Source organism: Choloepus didactylus, chromosome 10 (assembly GCF_015220235.1).
Source record: "Choloepus didactylus isolate mChoDid1 chromosome 10, mChoDid1.pri, whole genome shotgun sequence".
NCBI lineage: Eukaryota > Metazoa > Chordata > Mammalia > Pilosa > Megalonychidae > Choloepus > Choloepus didactylus.
Window position 1 is genome coordinate 110,833,363 of NC_051316.1, and position 24,144 is coordinate 110,857,506.

Consider the following 24,144-nt stretch of genomic DNA (forward strand, 5'->3'; position numbering starts at 1 on the left):
TTCCCTGGTAATCGTATCATTGATTTAATTTTGTGTTAAACTTGAAGTATATTGCAGCTTATTGATAGCTATTCCTTGTCAGCTTGGACTCAATTCACTTAATTTGCCCTGAGTATTAGCTAATTATGCCATCATAACTACCATTTAGCATTAGTTGCCTAGTTGAAATATATTAGTAGTAATCCTGGAAAAAAAATTTCCCTTTTATTGTACTCAAGAAAAGTTTAAGAGCCTCTTCATAAAATTGCTAGTGAATTTCAGAATGTAATAAAAGCTACTTGTAATTACTACTGTTTATTCTCAAAGGTTGGTGAATATTTTAGAATTAAGTGGATAAGCTTCAATGAAATTTATAATTTTATCCACTTTATCTTCATTCTTTTAATTATAGTGTTTTAGTTTAGTTTTTGTTTTTGTTTTTGTTTTCCTTTTTATTTTTGCCCATGGGACTTCAGCAAAGGTATTGATTTGGTTGTTGTGTGGGTTCTTTTGTGTTCTACCTGCTTATATAATTTCATGTTTCATTTCTGCCACATTTTTCTATATTTGCTGCAGCATCTTCTTTCCACTACTGTGCCATAATGTATGTGATTTCCCTTTGTATAAACATAGGTCATTTATTTCAATTATTTTTCTTTTCTCGTCAGCCTATGACACTTAAAGTGGCTTATTACTCTACCATCCTACCTTGCTGTTTCATGGTGTCAAATCATGAAGCCTTTAATTTGAAAGTTATCAGTGCAAAAGAGAGGTTTTATATTTATACCTGTGAAAAGAATACAGCATGAACCTAACAGCGGGTAAACACGTTTCCTAACAAATTGGGATTTGAGTGCTGTCACTTTAGGTTGTTACGGCCACCAATGCAGGTATAGACACAAAGGCAAAGGATGCTGAAATCTCATGGCAGTACTTGGATATAAAGTGATTATTCAGATGATTCATAATATGCTTTTATTACTGGGCTTTTAAAATTAACATCAAGCTGAAAACAGTTTTAAACATTTGACATAGAATTGTAGACCTCCCAAGAATTTATTTGTGGAGTCCTATATGAAAAACAGTCGTGCAAATTGTTCAATTATGTGGTGCAAAAAAAGAAAGGATTCTCATCTAAATATAAAAGATATCAGTTCAGGCTGCTGCAGCCACTCCATGGTGTCACCAGGGACCCAGACTCCTCCTGGCTATTCTTCTCTCCCATCCTTAAGTTTTTGTTTCATGCTCCTGAGATGGCCTCTGGAGCTCCAGCCATCGTGTCTTTGTTCCGGGGAGGAAGAAAGGGAAGCGCAAAGGCAAAAGGGACAAACCAGACAAATTCACCCAGTGACTTCCATTGAAATCTCATTGGCTGGAACTGTATCATGTGGCCAACTCTACTTCAAGAGAATCTAGTAAATGTGATTTTGTGGAATGCATTACTGCTGTGCCAAGTTGGGGTTTCTCTATAAGGAATGAAAGACTGGACGCTGGATAGGCAAGTAGCAGTCTGCCATACCAATTAAGTAGACATGTTAAGAAACTCAAAATAAAAACCAGTCTTTCTTTTTATCTGCATTTCTACTATAACCAAACTTGTTTGAAAAGTCTGTAAATGAAATAAGTCCCTATTTCAGGCCCAGAGCCAATTAGCCACTTTTCCAAGGCCACAGTGAACAGTTCTGGGACTAGAATTTGAAGTTCCTGACACAGTCACTGTTTATTGTGCTGCTTCATGAAATCTTGTTGCTCATGTATTGCTCTCCTAAATACACAAGACTGCTGTGCTTTGGTTACACCATTGGTGAGAAAACCTCTGATCCTTTGAATGATTTATGAGAAAAGTGATTGGAAGTAATTTCATGTTTCTTACCTGAGTGTCTTATATGTTCACTTTGTTAGGTGTTTATGATGCTGGCTCTATGTTGTATTCATTTATTCATTCTTCATTCATTTATTCAGCACCAACTATATGTGAGAACAGTAGATTATATAAGGTCTCAAGCACAGGACCATGTTTTATTAATTTCTGTATTCTCAAGTAGGTCTTCGTTGATGAATGAATAACCAAATCATGGCCCATGTCCTCAGGGACTCCTTCAAGTGAGGGAGATGGCCAGGAAGTAAATGATAGTAGTACCAAGATGGTAATGGATAATAGTCTAAGTTCAAAGGCAATGCTCCTCAAGGGGTGGTGGCTGCATGGGCGAAGGGAATCTGAGTAAATCTCTGAGGCAAAAAGGGGTTGGGAAAGACTTCAACAGGTGGAGACCCCAAGTCAGTCTTAAAGGGATTGCCGGGTAATGAAGGAGAAGGGCTGCACATCAAGCCGAAGAACAAATTTCTAGAGGCTCAGTGGGGCAAGAAACTGTTTAAAGAAAAGGAGACCACAAGAAGCGAGAACGAGGCAGAGGCAGTGGGAACTGAGGCTCAAGGTGTGGCTGTGTCACTTCTCAGAGACCTTATAACATGTTGAAGGACTTGAACTTACCTCCAATGGTGGGGAGCCCTGGAGGCTCAGATGTGTTTCACACGATCACCTGCATTGCACGTAGAGCTGGGTGCCTTGGTGCAGAGTCCACCTCCAGTGAAGGGGTCTCGTCATCCACAGCTGCAGATATCCAGGCACATCACAGTCCTCACGCCTCCGTCTTCGACTTTCCTCAGGTCTCCGTCTCAGCAGAGCCTTAAGAGGCTCTGTCCCTGCACTTGCTGGCCCCTCAGCCCCATTTTGCTTTCCCACCCTTTGTGGTGTCCTCACTCTTAGTCAAGGATCCATAGCAAGTGGTTCTCTCTGACCCCAGCCTGACAAGGAATGATTTACTCCCATTTGTTATTGGTTGTCCTCAACACGTGGGAACCTGAGATGATGAAAAACACCAGACACACCTTCGCTTCAGGAATTCCAGACAGTGAGGAGGCTGCAGGCCTGCTTGCCTCTGTCCCCAACAGAGACCACCCAGCAGGACATCACCTCCCAATCAGCTCTCCTTTCTCTGCTAAAGACTTTTCTTTACCCATCTCCCAAACTTAGCGCCTCATCCTCTCCCTAGACTCCAAGTTGCATTATTTGTTTTCTGGGGCTCAGCAGAGGATCAATTTCCCTTCTCTGGCATTGATCCTAGAAGGGGAGCAAACCTCCTTTATTTGCTCTGCCTCTGGTAATGAGGTTTCTGATGCCAAAGAGTAGAGTTGGAAGTGAATCATCTTGGTTAATAGAAATAATTCGGTGCATATTTTATTATGAAAGACTGACTGAATGTCTCTTTTTGTGATTTTGGAAAATGAAATATACCATGGAAAATCTCACCTCCTGTTTTTTCCTGTAGCATAATTGTTCCCTACCTCCCCCTTTTCTTTCTTAGGCAGACATTATTATAACAATAAAGAAAACTAACAAAATTTATCTTCAAATCCTACAACCATAAGACATCAGCTTTTTCCTTTTTCCTTATTCTCTTCCAGTCCTTGTCCATATGCAGTGATATTACCTAGATATTTGGAGTGCATTTCTTTTTGATGTCAAATGGTCATAGTTCGATGAAATTGAAGTACTTGAGATATGGGAGTGTCTTGGGTAATAATGGCTTCTTACTTTGGTTATTTCCCTTTAGGAAAGACGCTGCTGATCCTGTAACATGGAGGATTGCCTTCACACCTCATCTGAGAATCTGTCCAAACTGGTCAGCTGGGCCCATAGCCATGGGACCATCTGCAGCCTCATTCCAAACCTGAAACACTTGCTTTCCGAAGGTTCCCATGGGAACCTGACAGCAATGTGGGGCTGTAGTGCCGGCCATGCTTACCACTGGCCACTGACAGCTACTTGCAGAGCTGGGTCCCAAGAGAGGGTCTGTTTCCAGGATAACCGAAGTTTTAACTCTGACAGTCCCAGTATAATTGGGGTGCCCTCCGAGACACAGACCAGCCCCGTCGAAAGGTACCCCGGGAGGCCAGTGAAAGCAAAGCTGGACTGTAACCGGACCAGAGACTCTTGTGACTTTTCTTACTGCAGTGAGCCTTCTGAACTGGATGAGGCCGTTGAAGAATATGAAGATGAAAATACCCTGTTTGACATGGTGTGTGAATCTTCTGTTACAGATGAGGACAGTGACTTTGAACCCCAAACCCAAAGGCCTCAAAGCATTGCTCGAAAAAGGCCTGCAGTGATCCCTTCTCTCCACTCAAGCTCCCAGGTTCAGATGGTTGATGAATGCAGCAATGATGTCATCATCAAGAAAATCAAGCAAGAGATTCCCGAAGATTATTATATTGTGGCAAATGCAGAGCTGACTGGGGGGGTGGATGGACCAGCCCTGTCATTGACGCAGATGGCAAAACCCAAGTCTCAGACTCACGCTGGCCCCTCCTGTGTAGGACCTGCTAAGCTGATTCCCCATGTAACATCTGCCATCAGCACAGAGCTAGATGCACATAGTGTGTCTGCATCCCCCTCTATGATCTCCAGGCCAGTTGTCCAGAAGACCGCCAGGGTATCTCTGGCTTCACCAAACAGAGGACCTCCAGGTGTCCATGGCACCAACCAGCAGGTGGCAATGCAGATGCCCGTGAGCACATCCCATCCCAACAAACAGATCAGCATACCTTTGTCTGCCCTGCAGCTGCCTGGGCAGGATGACCAAGTGGCTTCTGAAGAGTTCCTGCCCCATCTGCCCAGCCAGGTCTCCTCCTGTGAGGTAGCCCTTTCTCCTTCGGTTAACACTGAGCCAGAAGTGAGCTCCAGTCAGCAGCAGCCCACAGTTGCTCCAACCATAACCACGGAGGCCACGGCACAGTGCATACCAGGTATGGCACGTGAGCTGGCGCGGGGTTCCTCATCCACACACATACAGAGAATCCCGCGCCGTCAGTACCTTTAAACCATTGGCTCAGCTTGCTAGAAATCCAGCCTTCCTTATTCTCAGAGAGAGAGAAATAATTCAGTGCTTCACATCCAGGTGATAATATAAAGTTCATCTGAATAGATAAGACCATCCATCCAGTTGATGTACTTTAGTGCTGAATGGATAGCTGTAGAATTTTGCTGTTGATGTTGCATGGCTAGATTTAAGATTGATATCTGACTAGGCTTTTATATAGTAAAGTTAGTTTTGAAAGGTTTTCTTTTTTATCCTCTAATATGGTATTAAGATATTTGGTTGTGGTTTGAAGCCAAAATGATGTTGACTTAGGCAAATAATGATGATAGACCTAATGTTTTTCCATTATTTATTTATCTGAAACAAGTTGGCATTTCCATTTGTTTTAGAAGGTGTGGGAGTTTGAAACAAGTTTAAAATAAAAGCTACAAATATTTCTAAAAGAAGTATTTGATCTCTTCTCTCAATATTTATGAGAATCAGATAACTTGTATTTCTGGAATATGTGAGCCTAACTGGAAAGGATTGAGGGGAGAGGGAAATAATTACACAAGACCCCTATCTGTAATTCTAACATTTTAATGTTCTGTAATTCTAACACGTAGTATCTGTTTAATCTGAGCTAATGTTATATAAAGGTTTGGGTCTCATGCTTTTGGGTTCATGATTCAAATGTAATGACAGGCCAGAAGTAGAAACTCAGACAAGGATGAATAGATATGAGGAGTATCGAGAAAGCAGAAATCTTGGTACATTTTGGTTTCCTTTAGTCCCTCTCAAGAGAGTTAAGTGTTTTGGGAAAAGCTTCCTTAGAAGCCTGAGGCATCTGTGACTTTTACCCTATAACTTACTAGAATTTAGATTTTGCAAACATGCTTTCCCTATTTTAGTGTCAACTTTAAGAGTCCTGCAGTAAACCTTCAGTTAATGATTTTTCTGACATTGTCATGGTTTTATTAATAAAACGTACACTGAAAATAGTCATATACGGAATCACAATTATGGTTTTTAGTTTATTATTCTTTCTTTTTTAATAACAGCTTTATTGAAATATGGTTCATATACCATACAATTCACTGTTTGAGTGAACACTTTCTAATTTCAGAACATTTTAATCACTTTCTAATTTCAGAACATTTTAATCACCCCAGAAAGAAACCTTTTACCCATCAGCAGAAACTACTCGCTTCCCCCTTCATTCAGGCCCTGGCAACCACCAATTTATTTTCTGTCTGTACTGATTTGCCTATTCTGGATATTTCATATAAGTGGAATCATATACTATGTGGTCTTTTGTGACTGGCTTCTTGCACTTAGCATAATGGTTTCAAGGTTAATCAGTGTTGTAGCATGTTATCAATATTTCTTTACTTTTTGTTGCCAAATAATATTTTATTTGTGTGGATATACCATACTTTGTTTATCCTTTCGGCATTTGGTGAATATTTGGATTGTTACCATTTTTGCTGTTTTTTTGTAATGCTGCTATGAACATTTGTATACAAGTTTTTGCACGGACATACATTTTTATTTTGCTCAAGTAACTGCTAAGACTGAAATTGCTGGCTCACTGGATAATTCTATGTATCACTTTTTGAGGAGCACCCAAAATGTTTTCCACGGCTAAGCACCATTTTTCTTTCCCGCCAACAGTGCAGGAAGGATCCAGTTTCTCCACATCCTCATCAGCACTTGTTAATTTCTTTCTGTTTTGGTAATTGTCATCCTAGTGGATGTGACATTGGATCTCACTGTGGTTTGATTTGCATTTATCTAATGACTATTGAGGTTGAAGTTCTTTTCATTTACATATTGGCCATTTGTGTATCTTCTTTTGAAAAATGTACATGTAAATCCTTTGTCCGTTTTTAGTTGTATTGTCTTTTGTGTGTATGTATTAATTGTAAAAGTTATTTATATATTCTTGGTCAAGTCCCTTATCAGATAAGTGATTTGCAAATACTTTTTTCCCAATCTATGAGTTGTCTTTTTCTTTTCCTTCCTGTCCTCCCTCTCTCCCTCCCATCCCTCCTCCCTCCTTCCCTTCCACAAGGCCTTTGGTTAATTTTCATATCCCCAGAGAAAATGTTACCTTTTTTTAGGCTGGTGAAAGTCTTTGTACTAGAAAATCTGACTCTTGGCATTTACATATAGGATATAAGTAGTACCTGTTGTACTTAGGAATCTGGTTCGTTTACTTTTCATCTTCTTTTTTTCCCTATCTATCTATCTGTAAAATAGGGAACTTAGCTTGACAGAGTTTTCTACCTTCCCACTTAATTTATATTTGAAGGTAGAATTCATAAATTTGTTTTGGAAACTGGTCAGTTTAATTTTATATTGGTCCAGTATATATTTCTATTGCATACCCTTCCACTAACTTAACCCCTGTAAAGCAAAGATTTTCTTGCATCTGCCTAGTGAGTAGTATATAACTATTAAACCACATTTGAATATCTTGCTATGTAATTATTTGGGGAAAAAAATTCATCCTATTTGGAAAAGAAATAGTTTTCGTCTGTTTATTATTGTGTAGAGGACATTCTGTTATGTTTTTTCCCTTCTCTCATGGAAATTGCACTTCTTATAACAGCTATTAAAGATTAGGCACGGCAAAGCAGAGCATATAATATGTAGTAGTATTAACTATAACTTTGCTTTACTGTCACAGGGAGGATTGGTTTAGAGTTGCAACTTCAAGAAAAATAGTAGGAAGAAATAAATGGTAATGTGAATTTCCTACTATTTCCTGTGGAATGGTCCTGAGGTGTTCTTTTTAATACATTTTTTATTGTGAAAATTATCATACATACAGAACAGTGATAACTTTCAAAGTATGATTTAACAAGTAGTTAGCAAATTTAAAAGAATGTTATGGGTTACAGATCTACCATTTCAGTTATTTCCTTCTAGCTGTTCTAATACCCTAGCATTTAAAAAATATATATATATATATATATATATATATATATATAGATTCAGAGGAGAACCTAAGATGGCGGCTAGGTGAGATAGGGCAGAAAACACCTTCATGAAAAATACTAGATAAAAAACAGAAGGTGACCCAGAACACCACTTCCAGAGTAGCACCAGCCAGACAGGGTCTGCTAAATCTACAGGGACCCCGTGCATTTGGTGAAACCAGGAGTCTGCACTCTGAAACAAGTGACTGAGTCGGCTGAAAGTCCCTTGGCCATGCTGCGGTGTGGGGAAATGGTGGGTTGCCATTTGGAGACGGACTAGTTCTTTAAAAAAAAAAAAGAAAAGCCCGGAAGCAGCTGCAGATACGACAGGAGCAGGCTGGGCTAACGCCTCGGTGTCTGGCGTGGAGGATACCCTTCCCACACCCACTGCTGATTGTCTCAGGCCCAGGGGAGCAAAGGGGAGCCAAAAGGAGAAAAAAACACATGACTTGCAGCCATCTCCCTGGCGGGCAGGGGCACTCCTGCCCAGGGCTGAACCCACAGCACAGAGCCACTCCAAGAAACCTAGTGTGACAGGGAGTCTTTCCTGCAGCACCGTGCACATGCCACAATATCAGCCGTGGACAGTGGCCTTTAATACACCCACGGCTGATTGTCCCGGAGATGGGAGGGCGGAGCTGTGTGGAAAGGGGGATGTTAATGTGTCCCATTCAACTGTCTTGGAAGCAGGCTGGGAACACCCCTGCACAGCCTAGCATCCCAGGGCTTCCCTGGAGGCCGGCGCACACTTGTGACGTGGCACGGCCCTCCCTCCCTCAGCAGAGGTCCTGGAAGAGGACAGCAGGGAAGGGGGAACCACTCGGAAATCCCAGGGAACCTGTGCCAATACCAAGGACTTTTGGGTCAGCGGCAGAGAACAGCCTTAAATTTCTGGGAACACCTGGGAGGTTTGATTATTAAAGCTGCCCTTCCTCCCTAACTGCTCAGACACACGCCCCTCATTCAGGGCGGACAGCACTGACAACACATCCAAATTAAGTGCACCAATTGGACCCCACAAGAATCAGATCCACAAACACCACAAAGACAAAGTTGAGGAGAACTGACTTGAGGGGAATAGGTGACTCATGGACACCATCTGCTGGTTAGTTAGAGAAAGCGTATGCCACCAAACTGCAATTCTGACAAATTAAAGATCAAGTAAAGCAAATGCCAAGAGGCCAAAAACAACAGAAAATCATAAAGCATATGATAAAACCAGACAATATGGAGAACCCAAACCCAAACACCCAAATCAAAAGATCAGAAGACACACAGTACTTGGCACAATTAATCAAAGAACTACAGACCAGCAACGAGAGCATGGCAAGGATATAAAGGACATGAAGAACAGCATGGCACAGGATATAAAAGACATAAAGAAGACCCTAGAAGAGCATAAAGAAGATATTGCAAGAGTAAGTAAAAAAATAGAAGATCTTATGGAAATTAAAGAAACTGTAGGCCAAATTAAAAAGACTCTGGATACTCATAGTACAAGATTAGAGGAAGTTGAGCAACAACTCAGCCTCCTCGAGGACCACAGAACAGAAAATGAAAGAAAAAAGAAAGAATGGGGAAAAAAATCGAAAAAATCGAAACGGATCTCAGGGACACAGTAGATAAAATAAAATGTCCAAATTTAAGACTCATTGGTGTCCCAGAAGGGAAAGAGAAGGGTAAAGGTCTAGAAAGAATATTCAAAGAAATTGTTGGGGAAAACTTCCCAAACCTTCTACACAATATAAACACACAAGACATAAATGCCCAGCGAACTCCAAATAGAATAAATCCAAATAAACCTACTCCAAGACATATTCTGATCAGACTGTCAAATACTGAAGAGAAGGAGCAAGTTCTGAAAGCAGCAAGAGAAAAGCAATTCACCACATACAAAGGAAACAGCATAAAACTAAGTAGTCACTAGTCAACAGCCACCATGGAGGTGAGAAGGCAGTGGCATGACATATTTAAAATTCTGAGAGAGAAAAATTTCCAACCAAGAATACTTTATCCAGCAAAGCTCTCCTTCAAATTTGAGGGGGAACTTAAATTTTTCACAGACAAACAAATGCTGAGAGATTTTGCCAATAAAAGATCTGCCCTACTTCAGATACTAAAGGGAGCCCTACTGACAGGGAAACAAAGAAAGGAGAGATAGATATAGAGAATTTTAACAGACATATATAGAATATTACATCCCAGGTCACCAGGACACACATTCTTCTGTAGTGATCACGGATCTTTCTCCAGAATGGACCGTATGCTGGGACATAAAAACAAGCCTCAATAAAATAAAAAAAAAAAAAAAAATTAATGAATTTGTTCAAAGCACATTCTCTGACCACAATGGAATACAAATAGAAGTCAATAACCATCAGAGACTTGGAGAATTCACAAACACCTGGAGGACAAAAATGAGGGGGAGATGAAAACATTCCCGGATAATCAAAAGCTGAGGGACTTCATCACCAGTTATCAGTCTTATAAGAAATGCTAAAGGAAGTTGAGCAGGCTGAAAGGAAGGGACACTAAACAATTGACTGAAACTACATGTAGAAATAAAGATTTCCAGTAAAGATCACATGGTAAATATAAATACCAATACTACTGTATTTTTTATTTATAACTCCACTATTTACTTCCTACAGGATCTAAAATACATAAACTGTAATGATAAATCAGTGATTTGGGACTCAATGTAAAATATGTAATTTTTGACAAGAACTACATAAAGGTGGGGGAATGATGAAGTATAGGACCATAGTTTATGTGTCACATTGAAGTTAAGTTGGTATCAAAGAAAAACAAGATTGTTGTGGATTTAAGATGTTAAATTTAGGCCGCACAGTAAACACAAAGAAAGTATCAGAGAATATGACCATAGAGATGAATAGTAGAGTTGGGGTTCTGAGAAGTGGGGGAAGGGGCAATGGGGAGTTAAGAAATGAGAGTTTTCTGCTTGGGGTGAAGGGAAACTTCTAGTAATGGATGGTGGGAAGGTGATAGCATTGCAATATTCTAAATGTGATTAATCCCACTCATGGAATGCTAGGGAGGGGTTGGAATGGGAAGATTTAGGCTATATATATGTTTCCACAATTGAAAAAAAGAAAAGACAGTCTAAATAGATGACAGTTAAATGCCAAGGATGATCCTGGATCGGATCTGAGGATGGAGGAGAGGAGGCTCGAAGGGACACAGATGGGACTCAAGAAAAAAAAAAGGAAATATAGAATGTAAGCTTTATATCAATGTTGAATTTCTTGAACTTCTTAGCTGCACTTAATGAGATTGCATAAAAGAATGTTCTTGTCCATGGGAAAGGTATATGTGAATTATATTGTTTGTTCAAAGATATGTGCAGCTTGCTCTCCTATGTTCAGAGGACAGAGCAATAGATGATGGATGATAGAGAGGGAGGGAGGGAGAGAGAGACGGAGGGAAAGAAAGAAACTAGTGTGACGGGATATTAAAGGTGGTGGATAGGGGTATTCGGGGAGGGGGGTCAGGGTATGATGGAGTTCTATGTATGGGGTTTGTACTGTTTTTGCAACTGTTCCTGTAAGATTGAATTTATTTCAAAATAAAATTTATTAAATTAAAAAAAAAAAGATTCAGTATTCATAATCCTTTGTTAAATCCTATCTTGTCTGTTGCAACCCCCCCCCCCCATTTAATCACTTTCTTGATCTTCAGGAACATCTAGGTGGTGACCAACCTTACCTGTTCATATTGAAATGGGGTGTTGACATTATGGGGAAGTGAGCTGCACCAGCTTGATGTTCTTAAAGAGGCTGTTGTCTCTGCGTTTTGGGACTTGACTGGCATAGGAACACTCTGGTGAATTTAAGATTCTGAAATATATACTTAGTGAGTGAAACTTTACTGTATGAGTCTCAGATAGTGACCTAGGTATTTCAGGACTACTGTTGGTTAGGGCATGGCATACTGTGGCCATTTGGAATATCTGACTGGAGCTTGCATAAGAGTAAACCTCCAGAATAGCCTCTCGACTCTGTTTGAAATCGCTTAGCTACTGTAATCTTATTTCATTACATTTCTATTTCCCCTTTTGGTGAAGAAGGCATTTTCAATCCCTTGATGCCAGGGCCAGGCTCATTCCTGGGAGTCATGTCCCACGTCATCAGCGAGATCCACTCCCCTGGGAGTCATGTCCTCACAGGGGAGGAGGTTAATGAATTTATTTGCCGGATTGGGTTTAGAGAGAGAAAGGCCACATCTGAGCAACAAAAGAGGTTCTCTTGAGGTGCCTCTTAAGCATAATTATAGGAAGGCTTAGCCTCTCTGTTTCAGTGATAAGTTTCACAGGAGCAAGCTTCAAGATCGAGGGCTTGACTTATTAAGTAGGGGGTTCCTGATTCACATAGCATATATTCTGTCCAAGATAAGCAACCACTGTCTCACATTATCTTCACTCAGTTGTACAATCATCATCACTCTCACTTTTAAACAATTATCATAACCCAAAACACCCTAAAGCTCTTATCAGCCCCTAATTATTCATCCCTAGTATTAGTGTAGTTCTGGTAAGGTATTCTTATTAAATATGGTCTATAATGTGTAATGCATAGTTTCTCCATAAACCACTCTGTTGTTAACTCTTTGTACCAGTGTCATACCTTAAAAGTATATCATGTAAACAGTTACTTATATCTGCAGTGCTAATCTGTGGGATACATGCGTTTAAACAACCACTTTCCATCATGTTCGCCTTCAACATGGCACTGATGCTTATAATCCCATTAATGAACAGTCATCACCCCTGTCCATTCCCATACCTTTAACTTCACCTTCATTATCATGTTTGTACCTATTAGGTTATCATTCCCCCTTCACTAGCTTCTATATATCTCTGGGTCCCCTATAGTCAACATTGTAACACACTTATTTTACATTGTTCAGGGAATTCATATTAGTGGTAACATATACTGTCTCTCCTTTTATGTCTGACTTATTTCACTCAGCATTATGTCTTTGAGGTTCATCCATGCTGTTATACGTTTCAGGACCTCATTCCTTCTTACTGCTGCATAGTATTCCATTGTATGTATATACCACATTTTGTTTATCCACTCGTCTGTTAAAAGATACTTGGATTGTTTTGAACTCTTGGCAGTTGTGAACAGTGCCACTGTGGACATCAGTGTGTAAATGTCTGTTTCTGTCACTGCTTTGAGATCTTCTTGGTATATAACAAGAATTGAAATTGCTGGATTGTGGGGTAACTTGATACCTAGTTTTCTGAAGAACTGCCAAACTGTCTTCCACATGGCTATACCGTTATATATTCCCACCAGCAATAAATAAGAGTTCCAGTTTTTCCACATCCTCTCCAGCATTTGTAGTTTCCTTTTTGTTTAATGGCAGCCATTCTTATTGGCGTGAGATGATATCTTATTGTGGTTTTGATTTTGATTTCCCTAATAGCTAGTGAAGATCAACATTTGTTCATGTGCTTTTTAGCCGTTTGTATTTCCTCTTTGGAAAAATGTCTTTTTGTATATTTTGCCCAATTTATAAATTGCTCTTTGTACTACTGTCGTTGAGTTGTAGAATTTCTTAATATGTAAAGGATATCAGTCTCTTACCAGATACATGGTTTCCAAATATTTTCTCCCATTGAGTTGGCTGCCTCTTCACTTCTTTGACAAATTCCTTTGAGGAATGGAAGCTTTTGATTTTGAGGAGTTCCTGTTTATCTGTTTTTTTCATGTGTTGCTTGTGCTTTGGGTGTAAGGTTCTAGTACTAGGTCTTGAAGATGTTTCCCTACTTTATCTTTTCGGGGTTTTATGTTACTGTCTCTTGTATTGAGGTCTTTGATCCACTTTGAGTTAATTTTTGTATAGGGTGTGAGGTAGGGATCCTCTTTCATTTTTTTTTGAATATGGATATCCAGTCCTCCTGGCCCCATTTGTTCAAGAGACTGTTCTGTCCCAGTTCAGTGGATTTGGGGGGACTTACCAAAAATCAGTTGACTATAGATCTGGGGATCTATTTCTGAACTGTCAATTTGATTCCATTGATAAGTATGTCTATCTTTATGCCAATAGCATCCTGTTTGGACTACTGTGGCTTTATAGTAAGCTTTAAAGTCGGGAACTGTGAGTCCTACCACTTTGTTCTTTTTTTAGAATGTTTTTAGCAATTTGAGGCCCCTTTCCCTTCCAGATAAATTCAATAACTAGCTTTTGCAAGTCTGCAAAATAGGTTGTTAGAATTTTGATTGGAATTGCATTGAATCTGTAGCTCAGTTTGGGTAGAATTGACTTCTTAACAATATTAAGCCTTCCTACCTGTGAACACAGAATATTTTTCCACCTCATTAGGTCCCCTTTGATTTCTTTTAGTAAAGTTATGTAATTTTCAGTGTAGAGGTGTTTTATATTTGTGGTTGAATTTATTTGTAGGTACTTGATTTTTTTAATTGCCACAGTATTCTAGTTTCTAATGCTGCCGGAATGCAAAACACCAGAGATGGATTGGCTTTTATAAAAGGGGGTTTATTTGGTTACACAGTTACAGTCTTAAGGCCATAAAGTGTCCAAGGTAACGCATCAGCAATTGGGTACCTTCACTGGAGGATGGCCAGTGGTGTCCGGAAAAACTCTGTTAGCTGGGAAGACACGTGGCTGGTGTCTGCTCCAAAGTTCTGGTTTCAAAATGGCTTTCTCCCAGGACGTTCCTCTGTGGGCTGCAGCTCCTCAAAAATGTCACTCTTAGTTGCACTTGGGATATTTGTCGTCTCTCAGCTTCTCCAGAGCAAGAGTCTGCTTTCAACAGCCGTCTTCAAAGTGTCTCTCATCTGCAGCTCCTGTGCTTTCCTCAAAGTGTCCCTCTTGGCTGTAGCTCCTCTTCAAAATGTCACTGTCAGCTGCACTGAGTTCCTTGTGTTTGTGAGCTCATTTGTATGGCTCTGCTGATCAAGGCCCACCCTGAATGGTTGGGGCCAGACCTCCATGGAAATTATCCAATTAGAGTCATCACCCACAGTTGGGTGGTGCACATCTCCATGGAAACATTAAAAAAATCACAATCTAATCAAAAGTGATACATCTGCCCACACAAGATAATGGTGTTTGGGGGAACATAATGCATTCAAACTGGCACACACGGTGAATGGGATTTTTTTCTTGAGTGTCCCTTCTGTTAGATCATTTCTAATGTATAGGAACATTACTGACTTTTGCTCATTAATCTTTTATCCCACTACTTTGCTGAATTTGATTATATGCTCAAGTAGCTGTGTCATCGATTTCTTAGGGTTTTCCAAATATATGATCATATCATCTGCATCTGCAGTTTTAGTCTTTCCTTTGCAATTTGGATGCCTTTTATTTCTTTGTCTTGCTGGATTGCTCTCACTGGAACTTCTGTCACAATATTGAATAATAATGGTGAGAGTGGACATCCTTGTCTTGTTTCCCATCTTAGGGAGAAGGCTTTCAGTCTCTCACCTTTAAGTATTATGCTGGCTGTGGGTTTTTCATAATTGTCCACTATCATATTGAAGATGTTTCCTTCAATTGCTACATTTTGAAGTGATTTTATCAAAAAGGATGCTGAATTTTGTTGATTACTTTTTCAGCATCTATCGAGAGGATCATTTGATTTTTCTCTTTTGATTTGTTACTGTGTTGTATTATACTGATTTTCTTATGTTGAACCACCCTTGCATGCCTGGAATGAACACCACTTGGTTGTGGTGTATGATTCTTTTAATGTGTCTTTGGATTTGATTTGCAAGTATTTTTTTTTTTTTTTTTTTAGAATGTTCATTAGGAAGATTGGCCTGTAGTTTTCCTTACTTCTATATCTTTATCTGGTTTGGGTATTAGAGTGATGATAGTTTCCTAAAAAGAATTAGTTAGTGTTCCTTTCTCTTCAATTTTTTGAGAGAATTTGAGCAAGAATGCTGTCAGTTCTTTTTGGGAAGTTTGATAAAATCCCCTGTGAAGCCATCTGGCCTTGGACTTTTGTTTGTAGAAAGTTTTTTGATAACTGATTGGATCTCTTCACTTGTGATCGATTTGTTGAGTTCTCCAATTTCTTCTCAGGTCAGTATAGGCTGTTCATGTGTTTCCAGGAAATTATCTGCTTCCTCTAAATTGTCTAGTTTTTTGGCATGCAGTTGTTCATAGAATCCTCTTAAGATTTTTAAATTTTCTTCAAGGTCCCCCCTCTCATTTCTGATTTTGTTTATTTGGGTCTTCTCTCTTTTTGACTTTGTCAGTCTAGCTAGGAATTTGTCAGTTTTGTTCATCCTCTCAAAGGACCAACTTTTGGTTTTATTTACTCTATTTTTTGTTTTGTTTTGTTTTCCTTATCATTTATTTCTGCTTTAATCCTTGTTATTTCTTTTCTTCTACTTGCTTTAGGGTTAGTTTGCTGATCATTCTCTAGCTTCTTCAATTGATCAGTTAGGTCTTTGATTTTAGCTCTTTCTTCCTTTCTAATGTATGCATTTAGAGTTATAAATTTCCCCCTCAGCACCACCTTCGCTGCATCCCGTAGGTTTTGATATGTGGTGTTCTTTTTTTCATTCATCTCTAGATATTTATGAATTTCTCTTGTAATTTTCTCTTTGACCCACTGATTGTTTAGGAGTGTGTTGTTTAACCTCATATTTGTGAATGTTCTGGTTCTTTTTTGGTTATATACTTCTAGATGCATTACATTATGGTCAGAGAATGTCCTTTGAATAATTTCAATATTTTTAAATATACTGAAGCTTGTTTTGTGGCCCCAGCATATGACCTATCCTGGAGAATGTTCCATGAGCGCTAGAGAAGAATGTATATCCAGGTAATTTGGGATGTAGCATGCTATATATGTCTTTTAAGTCCAATTCATTTATCGCATTGTTTAGGTTCGCAGTTTCCTTATTGTTTCTCTGTCTGGTTGTTCTATCTATGAAGGAGAGTGGTGTATTGAAGTCATCCACTACTATTGTAGAAATGTCTGTTTCTTCCTTCAGTTTTGCCAATGTTTGTCTTGTATACTTGGGAGCACCCTGATTGGATGCATAAACATTTGTGATTGTTATTTCTTTCTGGTAAATTTTCCCTTATTTTAATATATAGTGTCCTTTTTTGTCTCTTATAACATCTTTGTTTAAAGTCTGTTTCATCTGATATTAGTATTGCTACCCCTGCTTTCTTTTGGCTGAGGCTTGTGTGTAATAGTTTTTTTCCATCCGTTAACTTTCAATCTCTTTGTGTCAGAGGGGCTAAGATGAGTCTCTTGAAAACAGCATATTGAGGGTTCATACTTTTTAATCCTTTCTGCCAGTCTTTTAATTGGAGAGTTTAATCCATTCACATTCAGTGTTATTACTGTGAATGCAGTTCTTGACTCAGTGATCTTATCCTTTGCTTTTTATTTGTCAGATATATTTTCCCCCTCACTCTTTTTTTCCTTTAAGTTATCCTTACTAATACTCTTCAGTTCTGTGCCCTTCTCCAGACCTCTCCTTTCTTTTTTCCTCAGCTGGCAGAACTCCCTTTAATATTTTCTTGCAGGGCAGGTCTCTTGATAACAAATTCTCTCAGCATTTGTTTCACTGTGAAAATTTTAAGCTCTTCCTTAATTTTGAAGGAGAGCTTTGCTGGATAAGGAATTCTTGGCTGGCAATTTTTCTCTTTCACGATCTTAAATATGTTATACCACTGCCTTCTTTCCTCTATGGTGCCTGCTAAGTAGTCAGTACTCAGTCTTATGTGGTTTCCCTTGTATGTGGTGAATTGCTTCTCTCTTGCTGCTTTCAGGAGTTTGTTCTTTTCTTCAGCATTTGACACTCTGATTAGTATATGTTTCAGAGTAGGTTTATTTAGATTTATTCTTTTTGGAATTCATTGGGCATCTTTAATTTGTATATTTATGTTGTTTAGAAGGGTTGGGAAGTTTTCCCCAAGTATGTCTTCAAACACTCTTCCTAATGCTTTATTCTCTTCACCTTCTGGGACACAAGTGATTCTTGTATTTGTGCACTTCGTGTTGTCCATCATTTCCCTGATATGCCTTTAAAATTTTTCTATTTCTTTCACCATTTGTTCTTTTGTGCATTCTATTGCCTTGTCCTCTAGTTGACTTATTGTTTCTTTTGCCTCTTCACACCTGCTATTGTGTCTCTAGTATATTTTTAATTTGATCCACAGTATCTTTTATTTCCATAAAATCTGCTAGTTTTTAAATTTACTCTTTCATATTCTTCTTTATGCTTACCCAACTCATTGAAATTGTTTTGCAGATTTGTGTGTACTTCTTTGATAATTACTCCAAGTTCTATGTCTTCTCCAGCTTTTTAATTTGATTGTTTGGCTTTTCCATATTGTCTTGTTTCTTCATGCATTTAATGATTTTCTGTTTTCACCTCAGGGTATTTTTTTATTTTTTATAAAGGTTATTTTGGGATATGCTGGATTATTTGAACATTTATCTATAATTTGTCAGGGCTACAGCTTGGTGGAGTGCACTTTCCCTGTCCTTCCAGCAGATGGCACTCTTGAGCCCTCTGTTATTCTCGAGGCAACACTCTCCCAATTTCACTTGTGCACTAGGCAGAGTCCAAACCAGGTGGAAATCTAATCAGTGCACCAGTTCTCCGTGTGCACTGGGGATAGCCAGCCCTGTGGATGGGAAGCGAGCCCTGCACAGTTTGGTGGGGAGTCCCCTCCAGGGCAGAGTGGGTCTGGCAGTTCCCAGATCTGCTAACGGACCACTCTGGGGCTGTGGGACTGTGCTTCTTACCCTCCAGCTCAAATGCACCACAGTCCCTGTCCTCCATGTGCCCTTGAGCCTCTGGGGGTGGGGAGGGGGTCCTGGCACTTCAGTGGGGCCCCCTTGCCTCTCGGCTGTGCACACTGCAGGCTTCCGTGGAGGAATAGTGAATGCATTCCTCACAAGATCACCAAATTCCAACTTCCCTTGTGGGAGCTTTCAGTCTCAGGGCTATGACATGTTATCTCCCCAGCCAACTGCTTAGATGGGTGCACAGGACATGGAAGGCTGCTCCCTCCTGCACTCGGTGGACAGCTCCAGCCCCCAGTCCCCTGCGGTGGTCCCAGGTGAAAACTCAGCTTCTCCTTTCAAGCAGAGTCTCTCTGCCTCTCCGTCTAAGTCCTCACTGTGTGGTGCATAGGTCCCTGTTCGGCCAAAGGCACCCTGGAAGTGCTGTTCTGGGGCACTTTTGGCCCTTTTTCTAGTCTTTTTCATGGAGGAGAAGTTTACTCTGCCTCTCCTAATCCACCATCTTCTTGGAAGCCTGGTCCTGATGTTTTGATCCAGCATTCTTTGGGAAGATATTACATTGCTAAGATTCATTAACTTGAGAGAAATACTATTTGGACTGGAGACAGCAGTAGGGACAAATAAAGAATTGACTTACATTTTTCTTCTGTGAGAAGTATATAAAGTTATATTTTCCTTTGTTCTGTGTGGCCCAAAACTGAGTTTTGTGCTGTAAAGTTGTATTTATTTGTGTTTGCATGTTTACTTATAGTAGTTAATCTTCATTCTAAACATAGACTTAAAAAATTTAGAATCTGGCACATACAAATATGTATTGATGACTATGTACAGATGGACCTTGTATAGTTAATTTAACATACACTCAGGACTAAGCCAGGAAGATAGGTTCTGGAAATAGCTAGCTGAAATGTAAATCATGCACTTTTAAAATGGATGCTGTGTAAGCTTGAGTCTTTTTTAAATCATTGCAGAAATACTGTGTGTTTTTGAGTAATATTTTTAAAAATAATTTGACTAATGACAATTAAGTCAGCAAGAAACAAAGAGATATTGTCCATTTTGTTTAGTTTAACTGGTGTCATTTCAATTTTATTCTCCTTAAGGAAATTTAACATTATTTCTGTTCAGAACTGAACAAAAGTTATAAAATGTTAATCAAGGTGTGGATAAAACCATTAATTTTCATGTCAACGTTGTCATGCTTTTCAATCAAAATCTTAGCAAACAATAATGAATAAAGAGGACATATGTCATTGGAAGAATTATTGACTTTCTACCAGTAGATTAGAATCTATTAATTTTTGAGGCTTTGATATAAATTGGGGGCATTTGTTATAATGAAATTTAAATCTATTGCATTGTAAGTTAGGTTTTTATGTGTATATTTCTTAAATAGACACATATATACACAGCTTCCTTTATGATTTGTGTAATAATCCCTTTTATTTATTAATGAGCTCTTTTCCCAGAAGGTTTATGGTAGCAAGCAATCACTTTTGGGGGTTGTGTGTGTGTATGTGTGTATATGTATATGTATATATTTGAAAGCATACATCTTTATATTTTTCTAACAGATTCATGTATGTCCTTTATATATTAACATATTGACCCATAGTCTCTCATGTATACTAGAAATACATTTTCCCAGTTTAGTATTTTAATTTTATTTACAGCAGTTTTTGAGGTATGGATTGTCTTAATTTTTACTAAGAATCGTCTTTCAACTCTATTTGTCTCTCTATCATCTTTTCTGCTGTTAGTATTTTGCTCAGTAAGTTCTTTCCCTACCTTGAGATCAGATAAATATTTACTTATTTTTTTAAGGTCTTCTCTCCTACATTTAATTCTACAATTAGAATACATATTAGGGTGAAGTCTTACTTTATTATTTTTTTCAGGTAGTCAAATGTTGCAGCATCATTTACGGAATAATTCCTATTCCCCACTAAATTGATTCATAAACCACATTTTTATTTGTAACGGGTCTATTTCTAGATTTTCTATTTTTATTGATCTGTCTGTTTTTTTCTAGTTATTTACTGTTTGATTATATTTTATGCAAAACAAAATGCATTTAGAGAGGTGTGTAGTCTGGTGCTTTTAATAGAATAAGTTTTGAGAAATTACTCATGTAAAGTTGAATTCCATATAAATATAATAAGGTATCTACTATTTCCAGTTATTTGGTCTGTGTTGACACACATAAACAATGGTTTCTCTGATCAGAAGCAGAAAACCCCAGTTAAAATGAACTGAAAGAGAGAATGATGGTCCTAGAGTTAAGGACAGATCTTTATATGAGTCCGCATTGAGGACTCAGGCAACATCTAGTTTCACTCTTTCTGTTTCTCACCTCGGCTTCTTGGTAGGAGGTCCTTCTGCAGACACTTCCCTGCATGGCCCCAGGGTGATTGCCAGGCTCTGCTGGGCTCGATTTCTAGCAGTAGTTAGAGCCTGTGTTGTACCATTCCCAGCTACAGCCTAGAGATTCTCTTTGATTTAATGTGCTTACACATCCACCTCTGAACCAGTCATAGGGGCTTCAGCCCCCTACCCTGGAAATATATTGGCTTAAATTCTACACAAACCACACATTTAGCATGTGAGCTGAGGGCATCTTCCAAGGTCATTCTGGGTACTGTTCTAAAGAGAACATGTTGGCTAGGTAGCAAACTGGAGACATTACTAAAGAAATGGTAATAATGCCTGTATCTCATAGGATGATTGTTGTGAAAATATATATGATAAACATTCAATAAATGATAGTTTCCACCATTATTACTGTTATCATCATCAACATTGTCATTAGATTGTGCTCAGTACTCTTAAGTATTCGCTCAAATTGTGAATCAGATTCCTGTTTTATGCAATAATATTCATTCATTTACTAAAGTGTGGTCCATGGACCAGTACCATCAGCATCACCTGGGAACTTAGAAGGGCAGAACCTCAGGCCCACCCCTGGCCCACAGAATATTTTAACAAGATTTCTAGGTTACTTGTGTGCACGTTAAAGTTTGGGAAGCAGTGATTTAGGGAATGCAGGATCCGTACTGTAAAGAATGTTGTCGTTCCATCTGACCACCTGTAACTTTGAGCACTCTTCCTGTGTGTGAGCACTCCCTCCTGTGTGCATCTGCATTTCCCCATTGGAGAGGCCAGAAACTTGCTTTCCAAGTTTATATTTCGGTAAGGGCATGGTCTCGCGACCGTAGGTTTCACCAGTCAGTTGCACCCACACCAGACTGAATCAGAAACACCGAAAAGAATCTGTTTTGGCAAACGTGTCCAGTTTCTAGAGGGAGCAGGGTCAGCACTGCAGCTTAGTCTCAGGATCAGAGGTGCAACTGGAGTTTTGGTGGCTGCCGTCTCCCTCAGAGCAAATCTGTGGTGTGGTCAGGACATTATTTATTGATCTGGCACCTCCAAGCCTGGTTGACTGGTATTCCAGAAGACTGTGTGACCTTCATTAAATTCTTTTTCTGCCTAATCTAGCTGGACTGAGATTTTATTGTTTTAAACAAAGAATCTGGAGTGATGTAACCTCGGAACCTAGGAAAGTTGTTAACTCCTTCTAGGTGTTGAATGAAAAAATTCTGTTGGGTTTTTTTGTTTGTTTGTTTGTTTGTTTTGTCACTAGGTTTATATTTTCACCTAAAATAAATATCATTCCCTTGGTAAGTAACCACCGATACCGTGATGCCCCATACTGTCTGCTACTGTCTGCTCTCTTGCTGTACAAACTGTACAAGCAACTCCTCCTTCTCACAACACTGAATCTTCCTCCCCAGAAGGCAACTTCCTGGACTTCTTTCCCCAGTGGGAGTTTTGCTGAAATGTGTACCTTTTTGGGAGTCGTTGGCTCCATAAGTAACATTCCTTGAACTTAAAATGGGGGCAGGAGGACTTAGTACCTTTTTGGGTTTTTAGGGCTATTCTGGAAAATGAGAGAAATCCCGATTGGAACTTTATATCACCATACTGGATATTCAATTTTAATTTCGTGTTATTGGTTTTCCCTTAAGTTTACTTTTTTCCATGCCAGTTCACATGATACTGCTGTATCGCTATATCCTGAAGTGATCTTCTATTTTATCTCTATGCCATTTCTCAGTTCGACCCCTTGTGGCTGAGGAACTGAACAGCAAAATCACCAGGACTTAGCCCAAATAAGGAGACGTATAGGAAATATGGATATTAGCACTTTGTATTGCCTCATGTATTTCATTTCTCTTCTTCTTATCCTCCATTTCTTTTTCTCCTTGAAAATAATTTCACCCTTAAGTTTTCATCAGTCATGCTGTTCATGTGGAAAGTTTGCTAAAAGCTGGTGGAATCTGTATTTAGTTAGGACTCTGAGAAGAAAGCTAATGGACTAGATGCTCACCTGGTTTTCCCTATTCCCCTTGTCTTGTAACGCTGAAGGAGGCTTCAATGAACTGTATAGCACACTTCTCCACAGTCTGAGTCCCTTGCATGTAGTGTGCATTCTGCCATCATGTTGACAAATAACCAAGAGGAACATATTCTAGGAAGAAATTATTGCCTGGCCCCAGGAGTTTCTTGGACTCACTGCTTCATGTTTAGCAGCATCAACTAAAAGCTATACCTTTGTTTTATTTCTTTACTCCCCTAATTGGGCAGTGAGGAAATCAGCACCCTGTCCACATTGTGAAATGGGACTACATGTTCGGAGACAGAGAGAGCAAGTCAAAGCCTCGGAGGCATTATAGATCCCTAATGTGTTCCTGAACACTGTGAAGGCTTTCAGATCTGTGCCATCAGCACTCCCTTCCAGAGCCTTCTGAGACCACCTTCCTGACCCCCACCCCTCACCGGGATCACGAGGTCTCCTTGTCTCTCTACTTGAAGATCACCAGCTCTTGGCTGTCTTATGTGATTGCCACAGAGACTACTCTCTGCTGCCTAAGTGTCACAAAGTCCCTCCTCCCCAGCTGACCCAAGGGAAATTCTCAGAGTGTTGAGGGTAGGATGGGGGAGAGGAGGAGTAGTTGGGGTTTATCATATATAGAAGAAAACTTGTGTCTTGATAGGTTAGAAGAGCTGGGGATGGTGCTTTTTAAACCAGCTCTTTAAAGAGATGGCTGGTAAGCACATTCCTTCTTCCTTCTTACAACGTAGTTCTTAGAAAAGAAAAAGTCTTGGTTTTAAATTAGGACATTTTGTCCTTATTTTCTACCCTGAGGCAGGGTACAGGAGTATAGGATTAAGTATAGTCCATTCTCTTAAGATACAACAAAAAAGTTTACTCTGTTGCCCAGATTGTTATCATAGAAGATCAGGCATGCTGGTAACATTCCTTTTCAAAGTATTTATGTTTTTACCAGGACAGTTTTACCAAGGCAAGAATAAAAACTCACTATATCTTATATAATACAAAATATATAACATATATAACTGATTATAAAGTTATAGTAATTAAAATGCAATGGTCTGACCCAAGGGTGGATAAACAGAGCAATGGAACAGGAGAGAGAACCCAGAAACACACCTACATGTATATGGGAACTTGTGTGTGAAATAGGTAAAT

General features: G+C 39.3%; 1 protein-coding gene across 6 annotated transcripts in view; it reads left to right on the top strand.

Annotated features, from left to right (window-relative positions):
* Positions 1-24,144, top strand: part of KIAA1958 (KIAA1958 ortholog) — a 231,923-nt gene that overhangs the window by 128,912 nt on the left and 78,867 nt on the right. For all 6 annotated transcript variants that reach the window (XM_037797927.1, XM_037797923.1, XM_037797925.1 and 3 more), the window contains one exon: positions 3,594-4,785. In XM_037797927.1, the coding sequence (XP_037653855.1) occupies positions 3,618-4,785 (1,168 nt within the window). In that variant the 5' untranslated portion in view covers positions 3,594-3,617. The remainder of the gene's footprint in view (positions 1-3,593; positions 4,786-24,144) is intronic.